This window comes from Scyliorhinus canicula, chromosome 13 (assembly GCF_902713615.1).
Source record: "Scyliorhinus canicula chromosome 13, sScyCan1.1, whole genome shotgun sequence".
Taxonomy (NCBI): domain Eukaryota; kingdom Metazoa; phylum Chordata; class Chondrichthyes; order Carcharhiniformes; family Scyliorhinidae; genus Scyliorhinus; species Scyliorhinus canicula.
The window spans coordinates 146,144,627-146,169,982 of NC_052158.1; the positions used below are offsets into that span (position 1 = coordinate 146,144,627).

Genomic DNA, 25,356 nt, shown 5'->3' on the forward strand with positions numbered 1-25,356 from the left:
CCGAAACGCTGCAGCCTACGCCCCGACTCCGCCCCCTCCTGCCACGTGCGATCCATGGGGGCCGCCATCTTGGCAAACCCCCACCATGCGGCCGGCCACGTGTGACTCATAGGGGGCGCCATCTTGGACGCCATCTTCCTCGCCGCTCACCACATGCGATCCACGGGCCCCATCTGCATCTCCATGCTCAGATAGCTCATCAGAAGAGTGGGTCCCTCAATATGCGGACGAAGCCCGCCCACTCTTTAAGGCCACATGATTTCCCCTGTCAGCTGAGGCGCGCCAGGCCTTCAGCTGCATCAAGGAGGACATCGGTAAAGCAGCCATGCGGGCGGTGGATGAATCCACTCCCTTTCAGGTTGAGTGCGAAGCCTCAGAGGTAGCTCTAGCAGCCACTTTAAATCAGGCAGGGAGGCCTGTTGCATTTTTCTCCCATACCCTATCCGCTTCAGAACTCCGACACTCCTCAGTCGAGAAGGAAGCACAAGCCATTGTGGATGCTGTTCGTCACTGGAGGCACTACCTCGTAGGTAAGAGGTTCACCCTCATCACCGACCAACGATCGGTTGCCTTTATGTTTGACAACACGCAAAGGGGCAAAATAAAAAACGATAAAATTCTTCGGTGGAGGATCGAACTCTCCACCTATAGTTACGATATTAAATATCGACCAGGGAAGCTCAACGAGCCCTCGGATGCCCTATCCCGCGGGACATGCGCCAGCGCGCAGATCAGCTGTCTGAAAGCCATCCACGATGACCTCTGCTCACCCGACTCGCCCACTACATCAGAGCCCGAAACCTGCCTTTCTCCAACGAGGAGGTAAAAGTGGTCACCAGGGACTGCCCGATCTGTGCAGAGTGCAAACCGCACTTCTATAGACCAGACAGGGCCCACCTGGTCAAGGCTTCTAGGCCCTTTGAACGCCTTGCGATCGATTTCAAAGGGCCACTCCCAAGAACATTTATTTCCTCAACATCATTGACGAGTTCTCCCGATTCCCATTTGCCATTCCGTGCCCCGACATGACCTCCCACACAGTCATTAGGGCCCTGCATAGTGTCTTCACCCGGTTTGGTTTCCCCAGCTACGTGCACAGCGACCGGAGTTCGTCCTTTATGAGCGACGAGCTGCGTCAGTACCTGCTCGACAAGGGCATCGCCTCGAGCAGGACTACCAGCTACAACCCCAGGGGGAACGGGCAGGTGGAGAGGGAGAATGCGACGGTCTGGAAGACCGTCCTACTGACCCTCCGGTCTCGAAAACTCCAAGTCTCCCAATGGCAAAAAGTCCTCCCAGACGCGCTCCACGCAATTAGATCCCTCCTCTGTACAGCGACCAATCAAACCCCTCACAAGCGGCTCTTCATTTTTTCTAGGGGCACTACCACGGGGGTCTAACTTCCGGCGTGGCTGAGGACACCAGGCCCGGTTCTCCTGAGGAAGCACGTCAGGGCGCACAAAACCGACCCCCTTGTTGAAAAGGTGCGCCTTCTCCATTCCAACCCACAGTACGCATTCGTGGAGTTCCCGGACGGTTGCCAGGATACAGTATCCCTTCGGGACCTGGCACCTGCTGGATCCAGCCCCCCCCCCCCCCCCACCCCCATTGAGGAACCCCTTACCCCGTTCCCTATGCTGCCGCCCCCTTGCGCCCCCGACCCCGCATGCTCGCCCCACCTGTTCCACACGCCAGCACCAGCCCGCCCCCCAGCGCCCCCAGTCTCACCAGAGGTGTATGCAGTTTGGATGAGACCCGCCCCGGAGTCTGCCATCGTACCCCAGCTCTCAACACCCGCCCAGCCACCGCAAGATGCTGCAATCCCGGTGCTCTGCAGATCGCAACGAACAATTCGTCCACCGGACAGACTAACTCTGTGAGCCAGCACCCCCGCCGGACATGATTTTTTTCACAGGGGGTGAATGTGGTGAATGAGATTCACACGGTGTTACAAGTTACCAATGTCACTCTGTTCCCATTCGTACCGATATTGTAAGTGCAGTTGCACTACCTGACCATCAGGGGGAGTAGCGCTGGGAGTACTCGAGAGTTTGTGCTGGGCTCCCCCCTTGGCTCCGCCCAGAACTCCTCCCCCTGGAGCTGCTGTATAAAGATCCGTGCCACAGAGCCAGCCGGCCAGTTCATCGAACGTTCAACGGCGAACAGGCTGGCTCTGTTGTAAATATATTAAAACCGCTATTCTAATCCTACAAGCACGTGTCCGTAGAATTGATGGCTCCATCATAAGTAATGTAAGATTACATTATTGTACAAAAATAAGCGTGTATGACATTAAAATGACCTCCGGGTGCTCAGGTTTCCTCCCACAGTCCAAAGATGTGCAGGTTAGGTGGATTGCCCATGATAAATTGCCCTTAGTGTCCAAAATTGCCCTTACTGTTGGTTGGGGTTATGGGGATAGGATGAAGGTGTTGACCTTGGGTAGGGTGCACTTTCCAAGAGCCGGTGCAGACTCGATGGGCTGAATGGCATCCTTCTGCACTGTAAATTCTATGATAATCTATGATAAAATGGGAACTGAATTATTTTAGCACGCTGGCCACTGAGCACTACCTTTGGTCTTGAATCTTTCTACTTTTTAAAAAAAACTTTCACAATTAAGGAGCCAGTTTAGTGTGACCAATCCACCTACCCTACACATTTTTGGGTTTTGGGAGTGATGCAGACGGACAGTGACGCCGGGCCGAGATCAAACCCAGGTCCTCTCTGCCGTGAGGCAGCAGTGCTAACCACTGTGCCGCCCTCTGAATCTTTCTGTGAAAAAAAACCGATGGGAGATGGACTAATCTCCATCCAAACGCAACAAAACTTATGATGTGGAGATGCCGGCGTTGGACTAGGGTGAGCACAGTAAGAAGTCTTACAACACCAGGTTAAAGTCCAACAGGTTTAGCCAAACACTAGCTTTCGGAGCACTCCTCCTTCCTCAGGTGAATGAAGAGTTATGTTCCAGAAACATATATATAGACAAAGTCAAATATGCCAGACAATGCTTAGAATGCGAGCATTTGCAGGTAATTAACAGATCCAGAGATAGGGGTAACCCCAGGTTAAAGAGGTGTGAATTGTCTCAAGCCAGGACAGTTGGTAGGGTTTCGCAAGCCCAGGCCAGATGTTGGGGGATGAATGTAATGCGACATGAATCCCAGGTCCGGTTGAGGCCGCACTCATGTGTGCGGAACTTGGCTATAAGTTTCTGCTCGGCGAGTCTGTGTTGCCGCGCGTCCTGAAGGCCGCCTTGGAGAACGCTTACCCGGAGATCAGAGGCTGAATGCCCTTGACTGCTGAAGTGTTCCCCGACTGGAAGGGAACATTCCTGCCTGGTGATTGTCACGCGATGCCCGTTCAAAATGATGCTTTTAAAGGACTGGTGAGCAAATTCATCAGCCAGTATTGATGACGTAGGCATCTAGTTTGCATGGTTTTATAACAATTAAATTGGCTGCGGCGAATCATATGATTGGGCTGATCATCCTGCGTTTTATTGACAATGAGGAACATTCCTTAAAGCTGAGCTTTCAAAATAAAACTAAAATAAACACTAGCGGCAGGAAATTACCTCATTGCTGCTCTCTCCTTGGCTTGTTCCCTCTCGAGTAGACTGCTAAACGGAAGGTGAGGTGAGATATCAATCATTTCCAAACCAGCCTTCAGTTTCAATAAATCTTCTTCTCTCATGAGGAACTCAAACAAGTCCTGATACTGTTTACAGCAAAAGAGCTGCAAAGGAAAGAAACAAAGTCACGCACCGCTAAAGGTTTAAAAGTTTCACCATGTACAGTATTAGCTGCAGTGTTTTATTTACATCCAACAAAAAAGAGCCTCTTCAGAACAAAACATCACATTATTCTGTAACACATTGTGAGGCTGGTGGGGTAGGATCCATACCCATGGGTTTCGCATGTTTGTTTTGTGGATCTGGGATCTGAAACGCCCAGCAACAGGGAATGTTTCATCAACCGGGAAAACAAATCCTAAGGGAGTAAGTCACCAAAGAAACTTATAGATTTCCCCTGAAGGCTAGGTTGAAATTGATGAAGGGGGTGAAAGGTCATCGGGGGTAGGTGGGAATGTGGAGCATGATCTGTTCAGCCACGGTCTTATTGAATGGCGGAGCAGACTCGAGGGGCCGAATGGCCTACCCCTGCTCCTGCTTTGTATGTTCAATTACCTTTTTTTATTCTTTCACGGCATGTGGGCGTCGCTGGCAAGGCCTGCATTTATTGCCCAGCCCTGATTGCCGTTGAGAAGAGAGGAAACATCAAGAAAGATCGTATGTACATTAGAACGGCATAAACTAAATATCGGTCGCAAGTTTCATTATGTAAAATTGAAAATGCCATCAAAAGAAAAAAGAATCTGGTGATGAACCACCTTCTTGAACCGCTGCAGTCCGTGTGGTGTAGGTACACCCACAGTGCTGTTAGGGAGGAGGTTCCAGGTTTTTGACCCAGAGACAGTGAAGGAACGGCACCAGGATGGCGAGTAGCTTGGAGGTGAACTTGCAGATGGTGATATCTCCATGCATCTGCTGACTTCTAGGTGGTAGAGGTCACAAGTTTAGAAGGTGCTGTTGAAAGAGCCTTGGTGAGTTTCTGCAGCGCAACTTGTAAATAGTGCACACTGCTGTCACTGTGCATCGGCAATGGAGAGAGCGAATGTTTGTGGAAGGGGTGCTAACCCAAGGGGCTGTTCTGTCCTGACTGGTGTTGAGCTTCTTGAGTGTTGTCGGAGTTGCACTCATCCAAACAATGGAGAGTCTTTCATCACACTCCTGACTTGTGCCTTGTAAATGGTGGACAGGCTTTGGGCAGTCTGTAGACAGAGTTACTGTCTAAAGAATTCCCAGCCTCTGACCTGCTCTGGTAACCACAATATTTATGTGGCTGGTCCAGTTCAATGTGTGTGAATGTGCGAATATACAAATTAGGAACAGACATTGGCCATTCGGCCCCTTGAACCCGCTCCACCATTCAATAAAATCATGGCTGATCTGATTTTTTAAAATATAAATTTAGAGTACCCAATTCATTTTTTCCAATTAAGGGGCAATTTAGAGTGGCCAATCCACCTAACCTGCACATTTTTGGATTGTGGGGGCGAAACCCACGCAAACACAGGGAGAATGTGCAAACTCCATATGGACAATGACCCAGAGCCGGGATTGAACCTGGGACCGTGAGGCAGCAGGAGCTGATCTGATTTTAATCTCTGCTCCACATTTCTACCTTCCCCGATAAACTTCCTATCAATGGGAATCTCCAGGATGTTTATACATTAAAGAAGCCATACCTATGGACAAGCCCTCTGTATACACAGGATCTGCTCAGACGAGGAGGGTAACATACATCTACAGACACTGAAAGATGCCCTCGTACGAACGATATATGGTGCTCGATTCATCGATCGACAGTTCCAACGCGCCACAGCAAAAAACCGTACCGACCTCCTCAGAAGACAAACACGGGACACAACCAACTTCGTCGTCCAGTACTTCCCTGATCTGGCGATGGTAATGGCATTGAATGTTAAAGGGAAATGGTTGGATTATCTCTTGTTGTAGCTGGTCTTTGCCTGGTCCTTGTGGTACAAATGTTGTTTGTCATTTATTAGCTCAAGCCTGAAAATCCAGATCTTTCTGCATGTGGGCGAGGACTGCTTCAGAATCTGTGGAGTCGTCAGCAGACATCTCCACTTCTTACTTTATGAAGGTGGGAAGGGCATTGTTGAAGCAGCTGAAACTGCAGGAAGTCACCAAAATCCATTAGACATCACCTTCCAAAGCCACGACCACTACCATCTAGAAGGACAGATACCTGGGAACCCCACCACCTGCAAATGTCCTTCCAAGCCACTCAGCATCCTGACTTGGAAATATATTGCCGCTCCTTCACTGTTTCCCAACAACACAGTGGGTGCACCTACACCATACGGACTGCAATGGTTCAAGAAGACAGCTGACCATCACCTTCTCATGGGAAATTGGGGATCACCCATAAATGCTGACCTAGCCAGTGAATCCAACATCTCTTGAATGAATAAAAAAAATAGTTGGGTCTAGGACACTCCCTGAGGAGCTCCGACAGTGATACCCTGGGACTGACCTCCAACAATCACAGTCATCTTCCTATGTTCTTTGTATGACTCCAATCAGTTGAAAAAGAGTCATCGGACTCGAAACATTCGTTCTTTTCTCTCCCTACAGATGCTGCCGGACCTGCTGAGATTTTCCAGCATTTTCTCTTTCGTTTCAGATTCCAGCGTCCGCAATAATTTGCAGATTCCCCCCCCCCCCCCCCCCCCCCCCCCCCCGGTTCCCATTGACTCCAGTTTTACTGGGCTTCCGTGATGCCACATTGGGTGAATTGTGACCTTTAATGTTAAGAGCAGTCACTCTCACCTCTCATTGAATTCAGCCCTTTTGTCCATGTTTGGACTAAAGCTGTAATGAGGACAGGAGCTGAATGACCCTGGCGGAACCCTAACTGAGCATCAGTGAGCAGGTTATTGCTGAGTAAGTGCCGCTTGATAGCTCTGTCAATTCTATCTTCCATCACTTTGCTGATGATCTAAACTGATGGGGTGGGAATTGGTCAGGTTAGATTTGTCCTATTTTTTGTGGACAGGACATACCTGAGTAATTTATCGCATTGTTGGGTTGATGCCAGTGTTGTAGCTATATCGGAACAGTTTGGCTGAGGGTGCAGCAAGTTCTGGTTCACAAGATTTCAGTACTATTGCCGGAACATCATCAGGGCGCTGTAATGTTCTATGTTCTAAGTATACAGTGCCTTCAGCCATTTCTTGACATCATGTGGAGTGAACCGAATTGACAGAAGTTTAAGATCAGTGCTTGGGGTCCTCCGGAGGAGGCTGAAATAGATCGTCCACTCGGCACTTCTAGCTGAAGATTATTGTAAATGTTTCAGTCTTGTCTCTTGCATTGGTGTGCTGAACTCCTGCATCATTGCGGATGGGGATATCAATGAAGCCTTCTGCTCCAGTGAGTTATTTAATTGTCCACTGCCATTTACAACTGGATGTGGCGACTGGATGCAGCAGGACTGCAAAGCTTAGATTTGATCTGCTGGTTGTGGGATTGCTTAGTCCTCTGTTTATTACTTGCTGCTTTCATTGTTTTGCAAGCAAGTAGTCCTATGTTGGATCTTCACCAGGCTGCCACTTCATTTTTCAGCATGCCTGGTGCTGTTCCTGGCATGCCCATCAGCACTCTTCATTGATCAAGGGTTGATCCCCTGACTTGGTGGTAATGGCAGAGTTGGGGATATGAGGTTGAGGTTGCAAATTGTGGTTGAGTACAATCATGCTGCTGCTGATGGCCCACAGCGCCTCATTGATGTCTTGAGTTGCTAGATCTGTTCGAAGTCTATCCCATTTAGCACAGTGGTAGTGCCACACAACGCGATGGAGGGTACCCTCGATGTGAAGATGGGACTACAACTCCACAAGGACTGTGCGACTGTCACTCCTACCGATACTGTCATGGATAAATGCAGATTGCGAAGGATGAGGTCAAGTAGATTTTTCCCTTGTGCTGGTTCCCTCGCGGTCTGCCCCAGAACTAGTAAAGCAGCTTTATGTCCTTTAGGATTCAGCCGCGTCCATAGTGTAGCCATCTAAAATGGACACCAGTATACAAAATGGAGAACTGCAAAGACTGCAGGGAAAAACGGACAGTAAAGAGCAAACAGCTTGCAGAAGCTTGCAGCATTCAGACATTTGCAAAAACCGGTTTCCCCACAGCTGCAGAGTCCAGGCAACGATGTTAATGGGAAAACGATCTGCATACTAATGAGGTGATACCGGGACAGTCCCAGATACAATAGATACATTTAAGTATTTATCGATACTTTTCAATAGCTAAGCAGACAGGATGGCGCCAACGAAACCAGGACAATAAGCCCTAAGAACCGCCCCAGCCATCAAGGAACGACCCTAGGATAGGGGGGTTCGAATCATATCGATTGGGAAAGACCCAATCGATCCCCAGCAGGTAAGAGAGCCCGCCCCAAGGGGCACGGACCTCTGTGGACCTATAAAAAGAAGGTCCCACACATGGTTTGGCCTGTTTCGTCTCCGGCTCCTCCTGTCTCCAGCCTCCGACTCCAGCCTCCAGATCCTGTCTTTTACACCAGCCGTTGAGCAGCAGCCATCGATAAGTAAGTGCCAAAACGACGATCGCCACGTGACCCAGGCATTGCTTATACTCTTGCTGACTATTAGCGAACAGAAGTTGCAGACCAGAAAGGAACAAAGGCCTTGTTCCCTGACCTTGCTTGTTCCTACTTAGATAAGTATTAGTCGTTTAATAGTAGAAGTAAGTTAGTCTTTTAGCGTGTGCATGAGTATTTATTATAATTGTTATAATAAACTCTAATTGTTTTGGACTTACTAATCGGTGTATGACTTTATTGACTTGAACTTGACCTTAGCACTTGTGACGGTGTCTCTTACGGCACCTGGCGACTCCAGAGCATAGAAATAAGAAACAGAGCCAAACGAGTGTTAAGCACACTGCCTCTATTGGAGGAGTGTTAAACACACTAACTCAGAACAACCAACAATAGTGGTGCTACTGAGCCACTTTTGGTGATGGACATTGTAGACCCCACCCAAAGTACATTCTATGCCCAGCCACCGTCAGTGCTTCCTCCAAGTAGTGTTTAACATGGAGGAGTCCTGATTCATCAGCTGAGGGGGTGTGGCAGGTGGTAACCTGTAGGAGGTTTCCTTGCCCATGTTTGACCTGATGCCATGAGACTTCATGGGGTCCAGAGTGGATGTTGAGAACTCCCAGGAAAATTCCCTCCTGACTGTATACCACCACGCTGCCACCTCTGCAGGGTTTGTCCTGGGATGGAACATCATCCTGACTTATTGCTGTTCCATTGGGCCAAGATCCTGAACTCTCTCCCTAATAGCACCTTGAGTGCAGTTACACTACTTGCCTACAATGCTTTAAGAAGGCAGTGCAGCACCACCCACCTCCTAAAGAGTAATTCGGGATGGGCTATAAAAGTTGGCCTCGCCGGCGAAGTCCACATCCCATGAATTAATTAAAAAAGAAAAGTCCATTTTGGAGGTGACAAAGGCTCGGGCCAGCATCAGATAGTTTGCTGACGCTCAACGTATAGGCTCACATACAAAGAATGGCTACTTGGGTTCAACGCTGGAGGGCGACTAGATATGGTGGGTCCATTAGACTTAGATGATTGCTTTCATTCAATCACAAATTGAAGGACGTGGAGAAATAAATGAAAAATGGAAGAAGGCCGAGTGTACTCACCGTTTCAGTTGCTTCTGTGCTCAGTTGTTTGGATGTAGGTAAGGGTTTTAGGTTTTTGCCACAAAATTGGCACAGATCAAATCCGACTGATACCTGCAGAAGAATTCAGATGGGTCAATTCCAATTCTTACTCAGCATATTGAGGTCTGTAACAGACAGACACACACAGCAGTGTTGGAATAATGCAGTGGACTGGAACTTTGCTGCTCTGTATTACAGGGTGCAGGGACCTGGTTCTTGGAATGTATAAAGAATCACTCGGCTCTGCACAGATGCTGCCAGACCTGCTGAATCTTTACAGCACTTGCTGCTGTTATATCAGGTCTCCACCAGCTGCGGTATTGTGCTTTTCCACTAGGGATACCTTGATGGGCGGGTAGTTGATGTCTCAGGAACAATATGTTTGAAACTAATGCTCATCTTGGTCCAAAGCTTGCATGGAGAGGTATATTTGAAGATAGCTTCCCACTGTTGTGAGTTGACTTAATTTGCAAAATAAGGTATTTTATTAACCAGTCCTGTTCTTGCTGGATGTGAGAAGCTGCACTGTGCCTTCAGACAGGGGGTTTGTACTTACCACAGACTCTCTAAACTGGTCCCACTTGTGCTCGGTGGTAGGTTTTGAAAGTTGCACTGGCTCAACCTAGGGAAGTAAGATATTTCTATTAATAATGACGGAAATATCTCTGGCCACAGGAGAGATGCTGGCCGATTGGAGGATAGCCAATATGGTGCCATCATTCAAGAAGGAAGGCAGGGATAAACCAGGAAACTACAGGCCAGTCAGTCTACCCTCAGTGGGGAAACTATTGGAAGCAATTCTGAGAGACAGAATTAACCTGCATTTGGAGAAGCAGCAATTAATCAAGAACAGTCAGCGTGGTTTTGTTAATGGCAGGTTACGTCTGACCAACTTGATTGAATTTTTCGAAGAGGTGACCAGGTGTGTAAATGACAGCAATACATTTGACGCAGGATGCTTGGGCTTCAGCAAGACTTTTCATGAGATCCCACATGGGGGACTGTTGGCAAAGATAAGAGCCCATGGGATCCAAGGGAATTTGGCAAATGGGATCCAAGGGAATTTGGCAAATTGGATCCAGAATTGGCTGAGGGTGATGGTGAAGGGGCATTTTTCTGACAGGAAGCTTGGGTCCAGTTGGGGTCCTTGCTGTTTGCAGTTTATATAAACGATTTAGATATGAATGTCAGAGGGTTGATCAGTAAGTTTGCACATGATACAAAAATTGGTGGGGTGATAAATAGTGATGAAGGTTGCCTTAGAGTACAGGAGAATATGGAGGCTAATCAGATTGGCTGATCAGTGGCAAATGGAATTCAATTTGGATAAGTGTGAGGTGATGCAATTGGGCAGGACAAACAAGGCAAGGGAATACATGATAAACAGCAGGACCCTGGGAAGCAGCAAGGATCAGAGGGACGTTGGTGTGATGGGTCAGTTCTAATTCTTACTCAGCATGTTGAGGTCTGTAACAGACAGGCACACACAACAGTGTTGGAATAGTGCAGCGGACTGGAACTCTGCTGCTCTATGTTACTGAAATAAGTAAATTTTCATATCATAAAATTTACAGTACAGAAGGAACCCATTCGGCCCATCGAGTCTGCACCGGCCCTTGGAAAGAGCACCCCACTTAAGCGCACACCTCCACCCTATCCCCGTAACCCCACCTAACCTTTTTTTTTGGACACTAAGGGCAATTTATCATGGCCTATCCGCCAAACCTGCACATCTTTGGACTGTGGGAGGAAACACACGCAGACACTTGGTGAACGTGCAGACTCTGCACAGACAGTGACCCAAGCCGGGAATCGAACCTGGGACCCTGGAGCTGTGTAGAAACTGTGCTAACCATTGTGCTGTCCATGGGTGCGGGGACCTGGTTCTCAGAATGCCTTCGGTTCTGCACAGATGCTGCCAGACCTGCTGAGTCTTTACAGCACTTGCTGCTTTTATTTCAGGTTTCTAGCAGCTGCGGTATTGTACTTTTCCACTAGGGATACCTTGATGGGAGGGTAGTTGATCTCAGGAATAACATATTTGAAACTATTGCTCATCTTTGGTCCAAAGCTTGCATAGAGAGGTATATTTGAAGATAGCTTCCTCCTGTTGTGAATTCATTTAATTTTCAGAATAAGGTATTTTATTAACCAGTCCTGTTCTTGCTGGATGTGAGAAGTTGCGTTGTGCCTTCAGACAGGGGGCTTGTACTTACCACAGACTCTCTAAACTGGTCCCAATTGTGCTCGCTGGTAGGTTTAGAAGGTTGCACTGGCTCAACCTAGGGAAGTAAGATATTTCTATTAATACAGTAATGACAGAAGTATCTCTGGCCGGGCGACTCGAGAGTAGCCAATATGGTGCCATTATTCAAGAAGGAAGGCAGGGATAAACCAGGAAACTACAGGCCAGTCAGTCTAACTTCAGTGGGGAAACTATTGGAAGCCATTCTGAGAGACAGAATTTTAAAAAAAATAATTTTTATTGGAATTTTTTACAGAAAATATAATATATAACAAACAATGAAATGCAACAAAATAACCCATAAAAACTGTACCACCCCCCAAACCGTAACAACGCATGTATCCCCTCCCTCCCACCCCCCCCAACCCCAATGAACAACAAGAGAACTTAAAAATAAATTAAAATTAAATAAACAAACATAGTCATCGTCCCCCCCCCTCCCCCTCCCCCTTTTCCCTCCCCCTTTTCCCTCCCCCTTCCCCCCCGGGTTGCTGCTGCTACTGTCCCAGTACCCTATCGTTGAGCCAGAAAGTCGAGGAAAGGTTGCCACCGCCTAAAGAACCCTTGTACCGATCCTCTCAGGGCGAATTTGACCTTCTCTAGCTTAATAAAACCCGCCATGTCATTGATCCAGGTCTCCACGCTTGGGGGCCTCGCATCCTTCCATTGTAGCAAGATCCTTCGCCGGGCTACTAGGGACGCAAAGGACAGCACACCGGCCTCTTTCGCCTCCTGCACTCTTGGCTCCGCCCCAACCCCAAATATCGCGAGTCCCCAGCCTGGCTTGACCCTGGATCCCACCACCCTCGACACCGTCCTCGCCACCCCCTTCCAGAACTCCTCCAGTGACGGGCATGCCCAGAACATATGGGCATGGTTCGCTGGCCTCCCCGAGTACCTGACACACCTGTCTTCACCCCCAAAGAACCTACTCATCCTTGTCCCAGTCATGTGGGCCCGGTGCAGCACCTTGAATTGGATGAGGCTAAGCAGCGCACACGAGGAGGAAGAATTAACCCTCTCCAGGGCATCAGCCCATGTCCCGTCTTCGATCTGTTCCCCCAGTTCCCCCTCCCACTTAGTTTACAGCTCCTCTACTGACGCCTCCTCCACCTCCTGCATAACCTTGTAGACATCAGGTATCTTCCCCTCTCCAACTTACCCCCCTCGCGGGAAGCGAAGGGAATCCCTCCACCTGCCGTCTAGCAAACGCCTTTACCTGCAGATACCTGAACATGTTTCCCGGGGGGAGCCCAAATTTCTCCTCCAACTCCCCCAGGCTCGCAAACCTCCCATCAATAAACAGGTCCCTCAGCTGTCTGATGCCCGCTCTGTGCCAACCCTGAAATCCCCCATCAATTTTCCCCGGGACGAACCTATGGTTCTCCCTTAACGGAGCCTCCATCGAGCCCCCCACTTCTCCCCTATGTCGCCTCCACTGCCCCCAAATCTTGAGGGTAGCCGCCACCACCGGACTCATGCTGAGAGACAGAATTAATCAGCATTTGGAAAGGCAGGGATTAATCAAGATTCAGCATGGTTTTACTGAGGGCAGGTCATGTCTGACCGACTTGATTGAATTTTTCGAAGAGGTGACCAGGTGTGTAGAAGACGGCAATACATAATAATAATAATCTTTATTGTCACAAGTAGGCTTACATTAACATTGCAAGGAAGTCACAGAGGGAGAATTCAGAATGTCCAATTCACCTAACAGCACGTCTTTCGGGAGTTATGGGAGGAAACCGGAGCACCTGGGGTAAACCCACACAAACATGGGAAGAACGTGCAGACTCTGCTCAGACAGTGACCCAAGCCGGGATTTGAACCTGGGACCCTGACGCTGTGAAGCAATAGTGCTACCCAGTGTTACCATGCTGCTCTATTTGACGTAGTCTGCTTAGACTTCAGCAAGGCTTTTCATAAGGTCCCACATGGGAGACTATTGGTGAAGATAAGAGCCCATAGGATCCAAGGAAATTTTTCAAATTGGATCCAGAATTGGCTGAGTGGCAGGAAGCAGAGGGTGATGGTGGAGGGGTGTTTTTCTGACGGGAAGCCTGTGTCCAGTTGGGGTTCTTGCTGTTTGTGGTTTACATAAATTATATTGATATGAATGTCAGAGGGTTGATCAGTACGTTTCCAGATGATACAAAAATTATTGGGATGATAAACAGTGAGGAGGATAGACTTAGAGTACAAGAGGATATGGAGGGGCTGATCAGTGGCAAATGGGATTCAATTTGGATAAGCATGAGGTGATGCAATTGGGCTGGACAAACAAGGCAAGGAAATAGATGCTAAAGGGCAGGACCCTGGGAAACACCGAGGATCAGAGGGACCTTGGTGTGGATGCGCAGTGGTCCTTTAAGGTATCAGAGCAGGTGGATACAGTGGTTAAGGCATATAATGGGGCGGCATGTGGCGCAGTGGATAGCACTGGGACTGCGGTGCGGAGGACCCGGCCCTGGGTCGCTCTCCGTGTGGAGTTTGCACATTCTCCCCGTGTCTGTGTGGGCTTCACCCTCACAACCCAAAGATGTGCAGGTTAGGTGGACTGTCCAGGCTAAGTTGCTCCTTAATTGGAAAAAAATATATAACTGGGTACTCTAAATTTATATATAAAAAAAGAAGGCATATAGAGCATTTGCCTTTATTAGCCAAGACATAGAATTGAAGAGCAGGGGGTTATGCTGGAACTGTATATAAATGTTGGTTAGGCCACAGCTAGAGTATTGTGTGCAGTTCTGGAATCCACATTACAGGAGGGATGTGATAGCACTGGAAAGGGTGCAGAGAAGATTTACCAGGATGTTGTTTGGGCTGAAGAGTTTTAGTCCAGAGACTGAATAGACTGGGGTTGTTTTCCTTGAAGCAGAGGATCATTAGGATCGCTTCTGGGGCAGATGGGACCTGTATAAGCAGGATGGGCGCATCTAAATTGGAGGTGGACAAATATCCCAACCGGGAGGTTTGTTCATGCTACTGGGCAGGATTTAAACTAATTTGGTAAGGGGGGGGTGTCCAAAGTGGGTGAGACTATGGAGTCAAATTTAGAGGATAAACCAGGCAAATCCAGTGGGCAGAGCAGACAGGGGTATGGGAGGATTGGTAGGCTAAACTGAATTTATTTTAGTGCAAGGAGCCTAACGAGCAAGACTGATGAACTGAGGGTGTCGATCAGCACACGGAATTTAACATTATTGCAATCATGAAAACTTGGTTGAAATAAGGCCAGGACTGGCAGCTGAACGTCCCAAGGTAGAGAGGTTCCAGACGTGATAGAGGGGGACATAGATAGAGTAGACACAAAGAAACTTCCCCTTCGTGGAAGGATAAATGACCAGGAGGCAGATATTTAAGGTAAGGGGCAGGAGGATTAGAGGGGATTTGTGGAAAAGCTTTCTCACCCAGAGGGTGGGTGGGAGTTTAGAACTCACTGCCTGAAAGGGTGGTGTAGCGAGAGACCCTCAAACCATTTATGAAGCATTTAGTTGTGCACGTGTGATGCCAAAGCAAATAAAGCTCTGGGCCAAGTGCTGGAAAATGGAATTAGAATATTTAGGTAGTTGTTTTTAACAGGTGCAAACATGCAGACTCCGCACAGACAGTGACCCAAGCCGGGAATCGAACCCGGGTCTCTGGTGCTGTGAAGCAACACTGCTAACCATTGTGCTACCTTGCCACTCATAGAGTTGAGGCAAAGATCAGTCACATTATAATCACAGAATCTCTGCCATGTAGAAGGAGGCCATTCAGCCTATTGAGTCTGCACCAACCCTCCAAAAGAGCACTATACTTAGTCCATTCCTCCATCTACCCCACCCTATCTCGGTAACCTTGTAACCTAACCTGTACATCGCTGGTCACTAAAGGGAAATTTGCACGGCCAATCCACCTAACCTGCACATCTTTGGCCTGTGGGAGGAAACTGGAGCACCCAGGGAAGAAGCGCAAACTACACACAGAGAGTGACCCAAGGCCAGAATTAATCCCGGGTCTCAGGCGCTGTGAGACAGCAGTGCTAAGCACTGTGCTACCATGGTGCCCAATTGCAGGCTCCAGGCTCAATGGCCTACTTCTGTTTCAAACCAAAATTAAAGGGGGGGGGGGAGCATTTGGGGTCAATGGGTTATAAAAAAAATGAAAGCGAACCAGATAATTTAAGAAAGGAGAGTAGGACATAAGGGAAGCAAAGAGGTATGAGGAGGGAATATCAAAAAATATCACAGAACAGTTTTGGTGCAGAAGGTGGCCATTTGGGCCATCTAGTCTGCACCCGCTCTCCAACTGAATAATTCACCGAGTGCTATTCTCCCACTCGGATAACAGATAACAGTCTAATTCCCTTTCCAATGCTTCGATTGAACCTGCCTCCACCACCCTCTCAGGCTGTGCATTCCAAACCCTACCCACTCACTGTGTAAAAATATTTTCCTCATATCACTTTTGCTTCATTTACTATATACTTTAAATCTTTATTAATAATAATAATAATAATCTTTATTGTCACAAGTGGGTTGACATTAACACGGCAATGAAGTTACTGTGAAAATCCCCTAGTCACCACATTCCGGCGCCTGTTCGGGTTCACGGATGGAGAATTCAGAATGTCCAAATTACCCAACAGCACGTCTTTCGGGACGTGTGGGAGGAAACTGGAGCACCCGGAGGAAACCCACACAGACACAGGGAGAACGTGCAGACTCCACACAGACAGTGACCCAAGCCGGGTATCAAACCTGGGACCCAGGCACTGTGAAGCAACAGTGCTAATCACTGTGCTACCGTGCCACCCCAAAGAGCTACCTTGCATTGGCCCCTCTTGTTCTTGAATGGTTTCTCCTATCTACTCTGTCCCAACCCCTCCTGATTTTGAATACCTATCAAATCTTCTCTCAGAATCATAGAATCCCTACAGTTCAGAAAGAGCCATTTGGCCCATCAAGTCTGCGCCAACCCTCTGAAAGAGCACTCCATCTAGGCCCACTCCCCATCCTATCCCCGTAACCCAGTAACCCCACCTAACGTTTTATTTTGGAAACTAGGGGGCACTTTAGCATGGCCAATCCACCTAACCTGTACATCTTTGGCCTGTGGGAGTAAACCGGAGCACCCGGAGGATACGCAGGCAGACACGGGGAGAATGTGCAGACTCCACACAGACATACTGGAATTGAACCTGGTGCATGTGAGGCAGCAGTGCTAACCACTGTGCCGTTGTGCTGCCCAGGAAGAAAACAGTCCTTACTTGTCCAATCTATCTTCAAAACTGAAGTGAATATTAAACAGAACAGTAAAATACCCTACAGTTAGGGTAAAAAGTGGATCGTTAGCTGAGAGAGAGAGTTAGTAGAGAACGCACAGAAATCACCTGGGGCACCGAGTAAGTAATTCACTTTGGCGTTTACAAAATAGAGAAGGACCAATTCGGTGAGAAGATAGTCCAGAATTTGGCAAAAGTGAGATGAAAATATTATGAGAAATAAAATTAAATGAGTTGATTTAGTTAAACCAAAGAACAAGGTGTTGGTACTGATGAAATATGGCGAAGGATTCCGTGGGAAATTAGGAAAGAATTGATAGAGGACCAGGAATTATATATTCATGGTCCTGCTCAGGATGACTAGAGGTGAGGATGGTGGGTGGGTGGCCAATGTGACACCCATTCTCAAAAAGGGAGACTGTCTACATTGCTCATGATTTCCTTTAGTGTCGTTGAATATAGTCTAATTCGTTTCAGTTTGATGCTAATCACTGTTGTTGACTCCTGTCCCTATTTGAGGCCGGTAGGATATTAATAAGAAGCCCTGGTGATAGCTGAATGGCAGCCAGTTTTACATTGCGTTATTTAACCTCTTCATAGGGCTGCATACTCACCACTAACTTGCTGGTGCGGCTGAGCTGTTTCTCACTGCTGAGATGTGAATGTTCGCCTTGTATCTGATTGTACAACAAGAAACAACTTTTATTAGTACAATAGGAGTGGAAACTTTGCAATTGTATTTGCAACACAAAAAAAAAGTCCTTAGAGAATGAGTAGGAAATCTGACCTGGATCCCACCCTTGTGCAGCCACTGGGAGGTGTGTTAGAGCAACTTGGGTCTCACTTTTACTCTGTGGAGCAATATCTCACCTGCTGCTCACATTGGCAGTCTGGCTGAGGCTGGGAACCAACCTTGTGGATGGGGTTATATGCCTGAATTGGATCCACTCTGGAATGTGATGCAGGAGTTTAGAATAATGAACTGTTATCTGTTGTGTTCTGTGATATAACCATTGTAATGATGTACACAGAACATATAGTTGTTTAACTATAAAGATGATTTATTAACATGTTGAAAAGATAACTAATAAACTACAATACAGATGATGGCTACTGAATGAATTCAGTGAATTTTCCTGGAGCTACTTGAAGTGCGACTGTCTTCTTGTACGACTGATACCAACTGGCGAATGTCCCGAGTCATGTGATGGATCTCTAACGCCACCTGCTGGCTGGAGGTCGTACCGACAACTACGTGCACTGATAGACAACTATACATTGATGTGTACATGCATATCACCACATTATTCACCCACTTTTATTATCTCATTCTTCTTGGGGAGGGGGCGGAGGGAGGTTGTGGTGGCAGATGAGTTAGGCAGTGTTTATTGTTGTGTAGAAAGTGGAACGCTTCTCCATCCCAAATCACAACAAAACCTCCAACACTGCTCTCAGTGTTAGAGACCCTACTAATACATCAACTTAACATTTGCAACCTCTCTGTGTGATTTTTAAAACTGACGTTAAAGGCCTGAGTGTCAAGCAAGCTGAATGCATTCCCTTTCTGGCTAAAACCATGGTTGTTCGAAGGTTTTGTTGAACTGCCTTGACCATGCACTCAATCCCAACATCAAAGATGCAGAATAATAGACTTGATAAACTCAGAAATGAAACAGGCCTTTCATTTTGATCAAATCCCCACCCTCCCCTCCCAAAATTTCCCTTCCCTATTTTCCCTAACATCATCATTTCCTCCCCACTACTCCCATATTCTCCCACCAGTTAAATCAAGCTGGTGGAGTGGTCGGCAGCCTAGCTGCTGCCACCTCTGAGGGGAGCCAACGGTGGAGTTTAGCCACCTCGGGGTGGCCACATCCCGCTTCCAAAATGGACACTCGCAAGGAGTGCAGGGAAAAACGGACAACACTAGAGAAAACAAGCAGGTACAAGGTTTCCTGTGTATTAAGATTTGCAGAACCCAGACAGAACTGAAACCAATAGCCATTAGCATATTAATGACCTATCTCCAGGGACAAAAAGAAACATTGAAACAATCGAGACCAGGACAGGCTCCCCAGCGCCAGTGGGAGCTAAAACAAAAGCAGGCCAACGGCCCAACAATCAGGGAGCAACTCCGGTATTGGAGAAAATCAATACGAACGATTGGGACATGGTCCAATTAATTGGGACCAAGTCCGGGGTCCACCCAGAAGGGCGCGAAACCCCTGGGGACTATAAAATAGAGTCCCCAAGGTCAGTTCGCTCTCTTGGAAGATCGCTTCACCTTCACCTTGGCTTTTGGCTCTCAGCGACGAGAGGCCCGCCAAGCACCAACTAAGTAAGTCTAAGGTCAACACACGCTACGAGATAGACGCTCCTAGCTACTATCCTATCCCAGTTCGAAGCCAGCAGTATCAGAGCTGGACAACGGCCATTGTTCCTCTGACTGAGTGGGCCACTCGAAGCCAAGTATAGGCTTTAGTAGTAGTTGTAGTTTAGCGAATAGAGTTTATGCATGAGTAAGAATTGACAGTGTGTGTAAATAAATGTGTATTGATTTCAAACTTACTAACTGGTGTATTGAGTCATTGATCAGTACTTGGCTTTGAACCCTGTGGTGGTATCAGAAAGATACCTGGCGACTCTTGAGCAAAGGTAATTGAAACAGAGCAATTTAAGAGAAAGCATAACGAGCAACAGGAGACATGAGAGCATACTGTGGGAAACTACTTGGGACAATTTTAATCCCCCATTCCCATCAGGAACTCACCGGATTGGGTGGAATGTCAAATTGCCCCCCCCATTGCCTCTGCTAACACCTCCATTTGACCAAAATGAGGATCTCGCCCTGCAGGGAAATGATGAGCTTGAACTCAAGTCACACAATGAAAAACAACGCACTCAGTGCCATTTTAATCACCTTATTCTCGGAGGTGGGGGAAAAAGAGGGGATTTAAAGTCACCGTGAAGATTGTTCCTGCCGGAGAACGGAAGACTTTTACATCCATTCTGGATAATACACCCTCCTCTACCTTCACAAGAGAAGAAAACCTTTTCCTTTTTAAAAAAAAGTATTTTTATTAAGGTTTTGCAGAGTTTTTCAGAATAGAACAGTAGTAACCATAATGACATAGTGCAGAAAGAGAATATACAATAACAATTAAATAGACATTACCTCACACGACCCAGTCTTCCCACACCATCCCAATGAAGCAGTCACCGCACCCCCCCACCCCCACCCCCACCCCCGCCCCATGGATTGCTGCCGCCGCCGATATTTTTAGTTTCCCCGAGAAAGTCGACGAACTGCTGCCACCTCTGAGAGAACCCTAGCATAGACCCTCTTAAGGCAAACTTTATTTTCTCGAAGCTGAGAAACCCAGCTATGTCGGTAACCCAAGTCTCTACACTCGGGGGCTTCAAGTCCCTCCACATTAATAAAATCCGTCTCCGGGCTACTAGGGAGGCAAAGGCCATGATGTCGGCCTCTTTCGCCCCCTGAACTCCCGGGTCTTCTGACACTCCAAAGATCGTTATCTCTGGACTCGGCACCACCCGTGTGTTAAGCACCTTGGACATTGCCCTGCGAATCCTTGCCAGAACACTCTAAGCTCCGGGCTTGCCCAAAACATGTGGACATGGTTTGCAGGGCTGCCCTTGCACCTCATACAACTGTCTTCTACCCCAAAAATGTGCTCATTCTCGCTGCCGTCATGTGTGCCCGGTGGACCACCTTAAATTGAATTAGACTGAGCCTGGCACATGATGAGGAGGAATTAACCCTGCCCAGGACCTCTGCCCACAGACCCGCTTCCAACTCCTCACCTAGCTCCTCCTCCAACTTGCCCTTGAGCTCCTCCACTGGGGTTTCCTCCGCCTCCTGTAGTTCCTGGTAGATATCCGACACCCTCCCCTCCCCCACCCAGGTGCCGGAGACCACCCTGTCCTGTATCCTCAGTGGCGGCAGCGTCAGAAAGGCCACTACCTGTTTTTTCAGGAAGGCTCGTACGTGCAGATATTTAAAGGTGTTTCCTGGTGGGAGATTAAATTTGTCCTCTAGCGCCTTCAAACTGGGAAAGCTTCCGTCTATGAACAGATCTCCCATCCTTCTGCTGCCTGCCCTCTGCCAGCTCTGGAACCCACCATCCATCCTACCCAGGACAAACCTGTGGTTGTTGCATATCGGGGTCCAGACCGATGCTCCCTCCACCTTCTTGTACCTCCTCCACTGTCCCCAGATCCGCAGTGTCGCCACCACCACCGGACTTGTGAAGTAACGGGTCGGCGATAACGGCAAAGGAGCCATTATCAAAGCTCCCAGACTAGTACCTTTAAAGAAAACCTTTTCTGAGACAATGTGATGTTTCCATTACTCACACCAACCTCCCTGTGCCCTAAACGTTCTGCCATGAAATGTGACAGCTGCTATCATTTTCAAATACCTTTGCCAACACAGAGTTAAAATGCCAAAGGGGAATCCTTAAGAATCCCATCCTTAGAGGCATAAGAGCTTTTAATATGCACTCCAGACTGGTAACAAAGGTAGCTCTGCTGTTTTCAGCTGGAAGCGAGATATATTGGTACTGAGCTGTGTAGGAAGTGAAATGAATTATAACTTCAATAAACAGACAGTTAAATGCATTGGTGTGCTGGTATAGAGCTGAACTAATAGTGAAACATCTACACTCAGTCTCAGCATCAGAGACCATCATACTTACTAACATGTTCCTTTTCCACTGCCAATACTCCTTAACATCTTGAAGTTCCCTAAGATTGTGTAACCAACCACTCTTTTCCTAAATTTAAGACAGCAACATTATATGGTTAAGAGTTTGAATAAACATTGTTTTTTTTAAATTTCCCCCATGTGCTCCTTTCTCCTCCTGCTTAGATTTGGGAAGTGTTGCTAGATTAAATGATTATCCCTTCCGAGACTTCTATTCCTCGTTGCTAAGAGGTGCAGAATTGTGAAATTGACTCACAGATGTATTTGTCAGTATGCCCTTCCTGATTGGTCCCTTGTTCGACAGCTTAACGATGAGCCATGGGAATTAACTGAGCAGGTGAGCCAGTTTTCCGATTAGGCACATTACAGCTGCTAAGGAATGGGTACACAGCCCTCGGGAATCATCGCCGACTTCAACAAATTTAGACTGTGACCTGTCCGAAACGTGTGGTGCCTCAATGCAAAACAATCCCTGCCCCTGGAGTATGAGTCTAGATCTTTGTGCTCATGTCCTCACAGTGAGATGGAACCCACAAACTTTTGAGTCGGAGATGGGAGCACAACCAATTGATGCACGGCTGAAGTATTCTCCTGGTGTCATTGGCCAATATTAAACCCTTAAATAACACCATTTTTTAAAAAAGAGCTTGTAATGATCTATTTCTGTTTACGGGAGCTTGCGCTTGCCCTGTGGACACTGGCTGCTGTGTTTCCTACAATAGCGACTATGCTTCAAACAAATTGGATGGAAATTTGGGGTAATTAAAAGGAAAGCGTGAGTTCGACTCTTTTTTTCTTCGACACATAAGAAATTAATTTCTCACATTTCATTCATCTGACATAGCCTCAACTTCCTGAGGTATAATTCAATGCAAAACATATTGCTGGGATGAACATGGAACTGAAAATACCTTGGCTATTATAGTTTTGTAGTCAATCGGTTTCTGTCTGGATTCCTGTTTATATGCCAGGATAGTGGGTAGTCCAACACTGGGCAGCGTGTAAAGAGGAGGCCGAAACAACTTCTCAGAAGCTTTATCAATAAACTTCAATAAAGAGACACTAGTTACTGTCAGGAAAAAAAACACACGCAAAGAGACTGTGGAGCAAATTAACAGTTGATGTGTTTGGTGAACGTGTAATGATGAGGAGGCATGACTATATGTCACTGTGAGACTTGAGTGACCTCCCACACCAGCTCTTGTGGATCTCTCGGAACCCTACAACTGCAACACGCACAGCTGTGCCTTGGGGAATTGTGCAAGATATTCTACTTGGGTTGACCATCGATGAAAATCCTAATAAATGTAGCACAAGGAGTTTCTTTAACTGCCCAATATCTAGAGTACCCAATTCATTTTTTTTCCAATTAAGGGACAATTTAGTATGGCCAATCCACCTACCCTGCACATCTTTGAGTTGTGGGGGCGAAATCCATGCAAACACGGGGAGAATGTACAAACTCCACATGGACAGTGACCCAGGGCCAGGATCGAACCTGGGACCTCGGTGCCGTGAAGCAGCAGTGCTAGCCACTGCGCCACCGTGCTGCCCTCAAATGCGTTTTTTAAGGTAAAACAGGAAAACATGTTTTGGCTTCAGTGTAAAACAGGAAATGTTTCAGTCAACTTTGCAATCCTCTACGTATTTAAGTATTAATTATACTTTATTCATAAAATGCCATTACATAAAGTGCAAAACAGATCTGTTTCTTTCAATATGGTATGCTACACACCACATTTAAATTACAGTTAATATCGACAATATTCATCACATGTCAAACATACAGCCCAATTCCCAGGTTTTCCATCATTTCCAACCCTTTGTTATACTATGGATGAAGGACCATGGACCATAAGACCATAAGACATAGGAACAGAATTTGGCCGCTCGGCCCATTGAGTCTGCTCCGCCATTCAATCATGGCTGATATTTTTCTCATCCCCATTCTCCTGCCTTCGCCCCATAACCTCTGTTGCCCTTATTAATCAAGAACCTGTCTTCTATGTTTTAAAGACACTCAGTGATTTGTCCTCCACAGCTTTCTTGTAAAGTAAAATGGGAAAGATGTCATTTGAAACATGAAGGTCTGATAAAACCCGAAGGAATATGAGAAAAAGTAAGCAAAAATCCCACAAAGGGTCAACAGCATTCAGAAAAGAGGGTTTGAAATGCAGACAGCCTTTATCACACAGGTGTTAAGGGAACAGCTCTAAAACAGATTATGCTGTAATATGATACCTTTCTTTCAAGTTAGAGAAATTCTAGCAAATTAAGTTTTTAGTTACATAAAGGGAACAGTATTCCACCTTTTTATAGAAGTTAATTAGTTTAGCAAACAAGTGATTAGAATTGCCAGAATCTTAAGTGAATTACGTGAAATAATGTGCATTTGTGAGTAATAGAAACTTCATGTCATCCGTTAAAAGTGGAAGTCTGGAGATAACTGTTGAGTCTACCAAGGCATAAATTAACACCAAGCAGGAATCAGTTTAAACATGAGGAGAACCGGATGTATCACTCCTCTAAGATTTGACAAACATCAAAGCATTTTTTACCAATGCTTATCATTGAAACATCCTCTTGTTGGGCATGATGGAAACTAGATGACTACAATGGACAAACAAAATTATATAAATGAGCAGAAGATATTACTTGAAGATAATATCACGTAACCAGCACAGCTGTTCGAAGGGTAATAAATATCCTGAATCGCTAGCAGTCAAACACTTTCAGCTCTCAGAGCTGCTTCGGTAGATGGGTATGACTGAAAGCACGAGCCGAACAGGGGATCGAAGTTACTGAGAACACCCACAGATAAGAAGAGAGATTGTTAAGGGGGCCACGAAGGTCTGAACAACTGGAACGGAAATTCCAGAAGCAAGATTTTTTTTTACTTGGACGAAGAGGTGGACCAGACACTTTGCTGGGGATATTTGGGGTTTCAGATAAGCCAGAGCTCACGGAGTGGAGGAAGGCCAATGTCGTGGTCTTTGCCTTTCTGATTGCACGGCTGTGTATTTTGCTGGAGTGGCGGTCGGCATCGCCACCAGGGGTAGCGGCTTGATTGGGTGATTTGTATGACTTCCATCGGTTAGAGAAGATAAAGTATGAGCTAAGGGGCTCAGCAGGGGGTTTGAGAAAATGTGGGGGATGTTTGTGACTGTGTTTGTGGAGCTATTCGTCGCAGGGGAGGGGGGGGGGGGGGGGGGGGGAGGGTCGGAGTGAAAAAGGGGAAAAGTCTGTACAGACTGTATAGTTGATTGTTGGGAAGTATGTTTCCCAGGGTGTTTATTTCCTGTAACTAACCTGTTTTGATACATTTTTGTAATAAAATACATATATCAAAAAAAAGCGTGAAGCCACCTTGCCAATTGGCCTACCCGCCAACTGTTAAGGCATTTGGAAACGTAAACTCTCGGTGAATTGGTGTTTAATTCGTTTGAATTGGGTTCTTGATTGTTGGCAGGTGAGCTTCCGACTCGCGTGTCCGACTCACATGAGCGCCTCCTTATGGCGGTCATAATATCGCACAAGGCCACGATGATGTTGGGACACACGCCTACCGTCATCTCGCATGATTTTATGCGCTTCTGGACTGGGCGCGCACCCGAAATTTGTCGGTAAAATTCTGTCCTTGCAAATCCTTGCAATTTTGGAGACTTGACTATATCAATTCACTCCTGACTGGTATCCCACATTCTACCCTCTGTAAATTTGAAGTCACCCAAACCCTGATGCCAGTGTCCTTACTCACACCAAACCCATTT

At 47.0% G+C, this 25,356-nt stretch overlaps 1 protein-coding gene across 6 annotated transcripts in view; it reads right to left on the bottom strand.

Moving 5' to 3' along the window:
* Positions 1-25,356, bottom strand: part of LOC119976068 (glutamate-rich protein 6) — a 78,613-nt gene that overhangs the window by 15,334 nt on the left and 37,923 nt on the right. For 3 of the 6 annotated variants that reach the window (XM_038816199.1, XM_038816198.1, XM_038816196.1), the window contains 7 exons: positions 22,498-22,632; positions 21,579-21,656; positions 17,475-17,537; positions 11,566-11,631; positions 9,906-9,971; positions 9,329-9,421; positions 3,581-3,741 (listed from right to left, as the gene is read on the bottom strand). In XM_038816199.1, coding sequence (XP_038672127.1) covers positions 3,581-3,741; positions 9,329-9,421; positions 9,906-9,971; positions 11,566-11,631; positions 17,475-17,537; positions 21,579-21,656; positions 22,498-22,632 — 662 coding nt within the window. The remainder of the gene's footprint in view (positions 1-3,580; positions 3,742-9,328; positions 9,422-9,905; positions 9,972-11,565; positions 11,632-17,474; positions 17,538-21,578; positions 21,657-22,497; positions 22,633-25,356) is intronic. The other 3 variants (XM_038816200.1, XM_038816197.1, XM_038816201.1) reach the window with 3 other exon arrangements.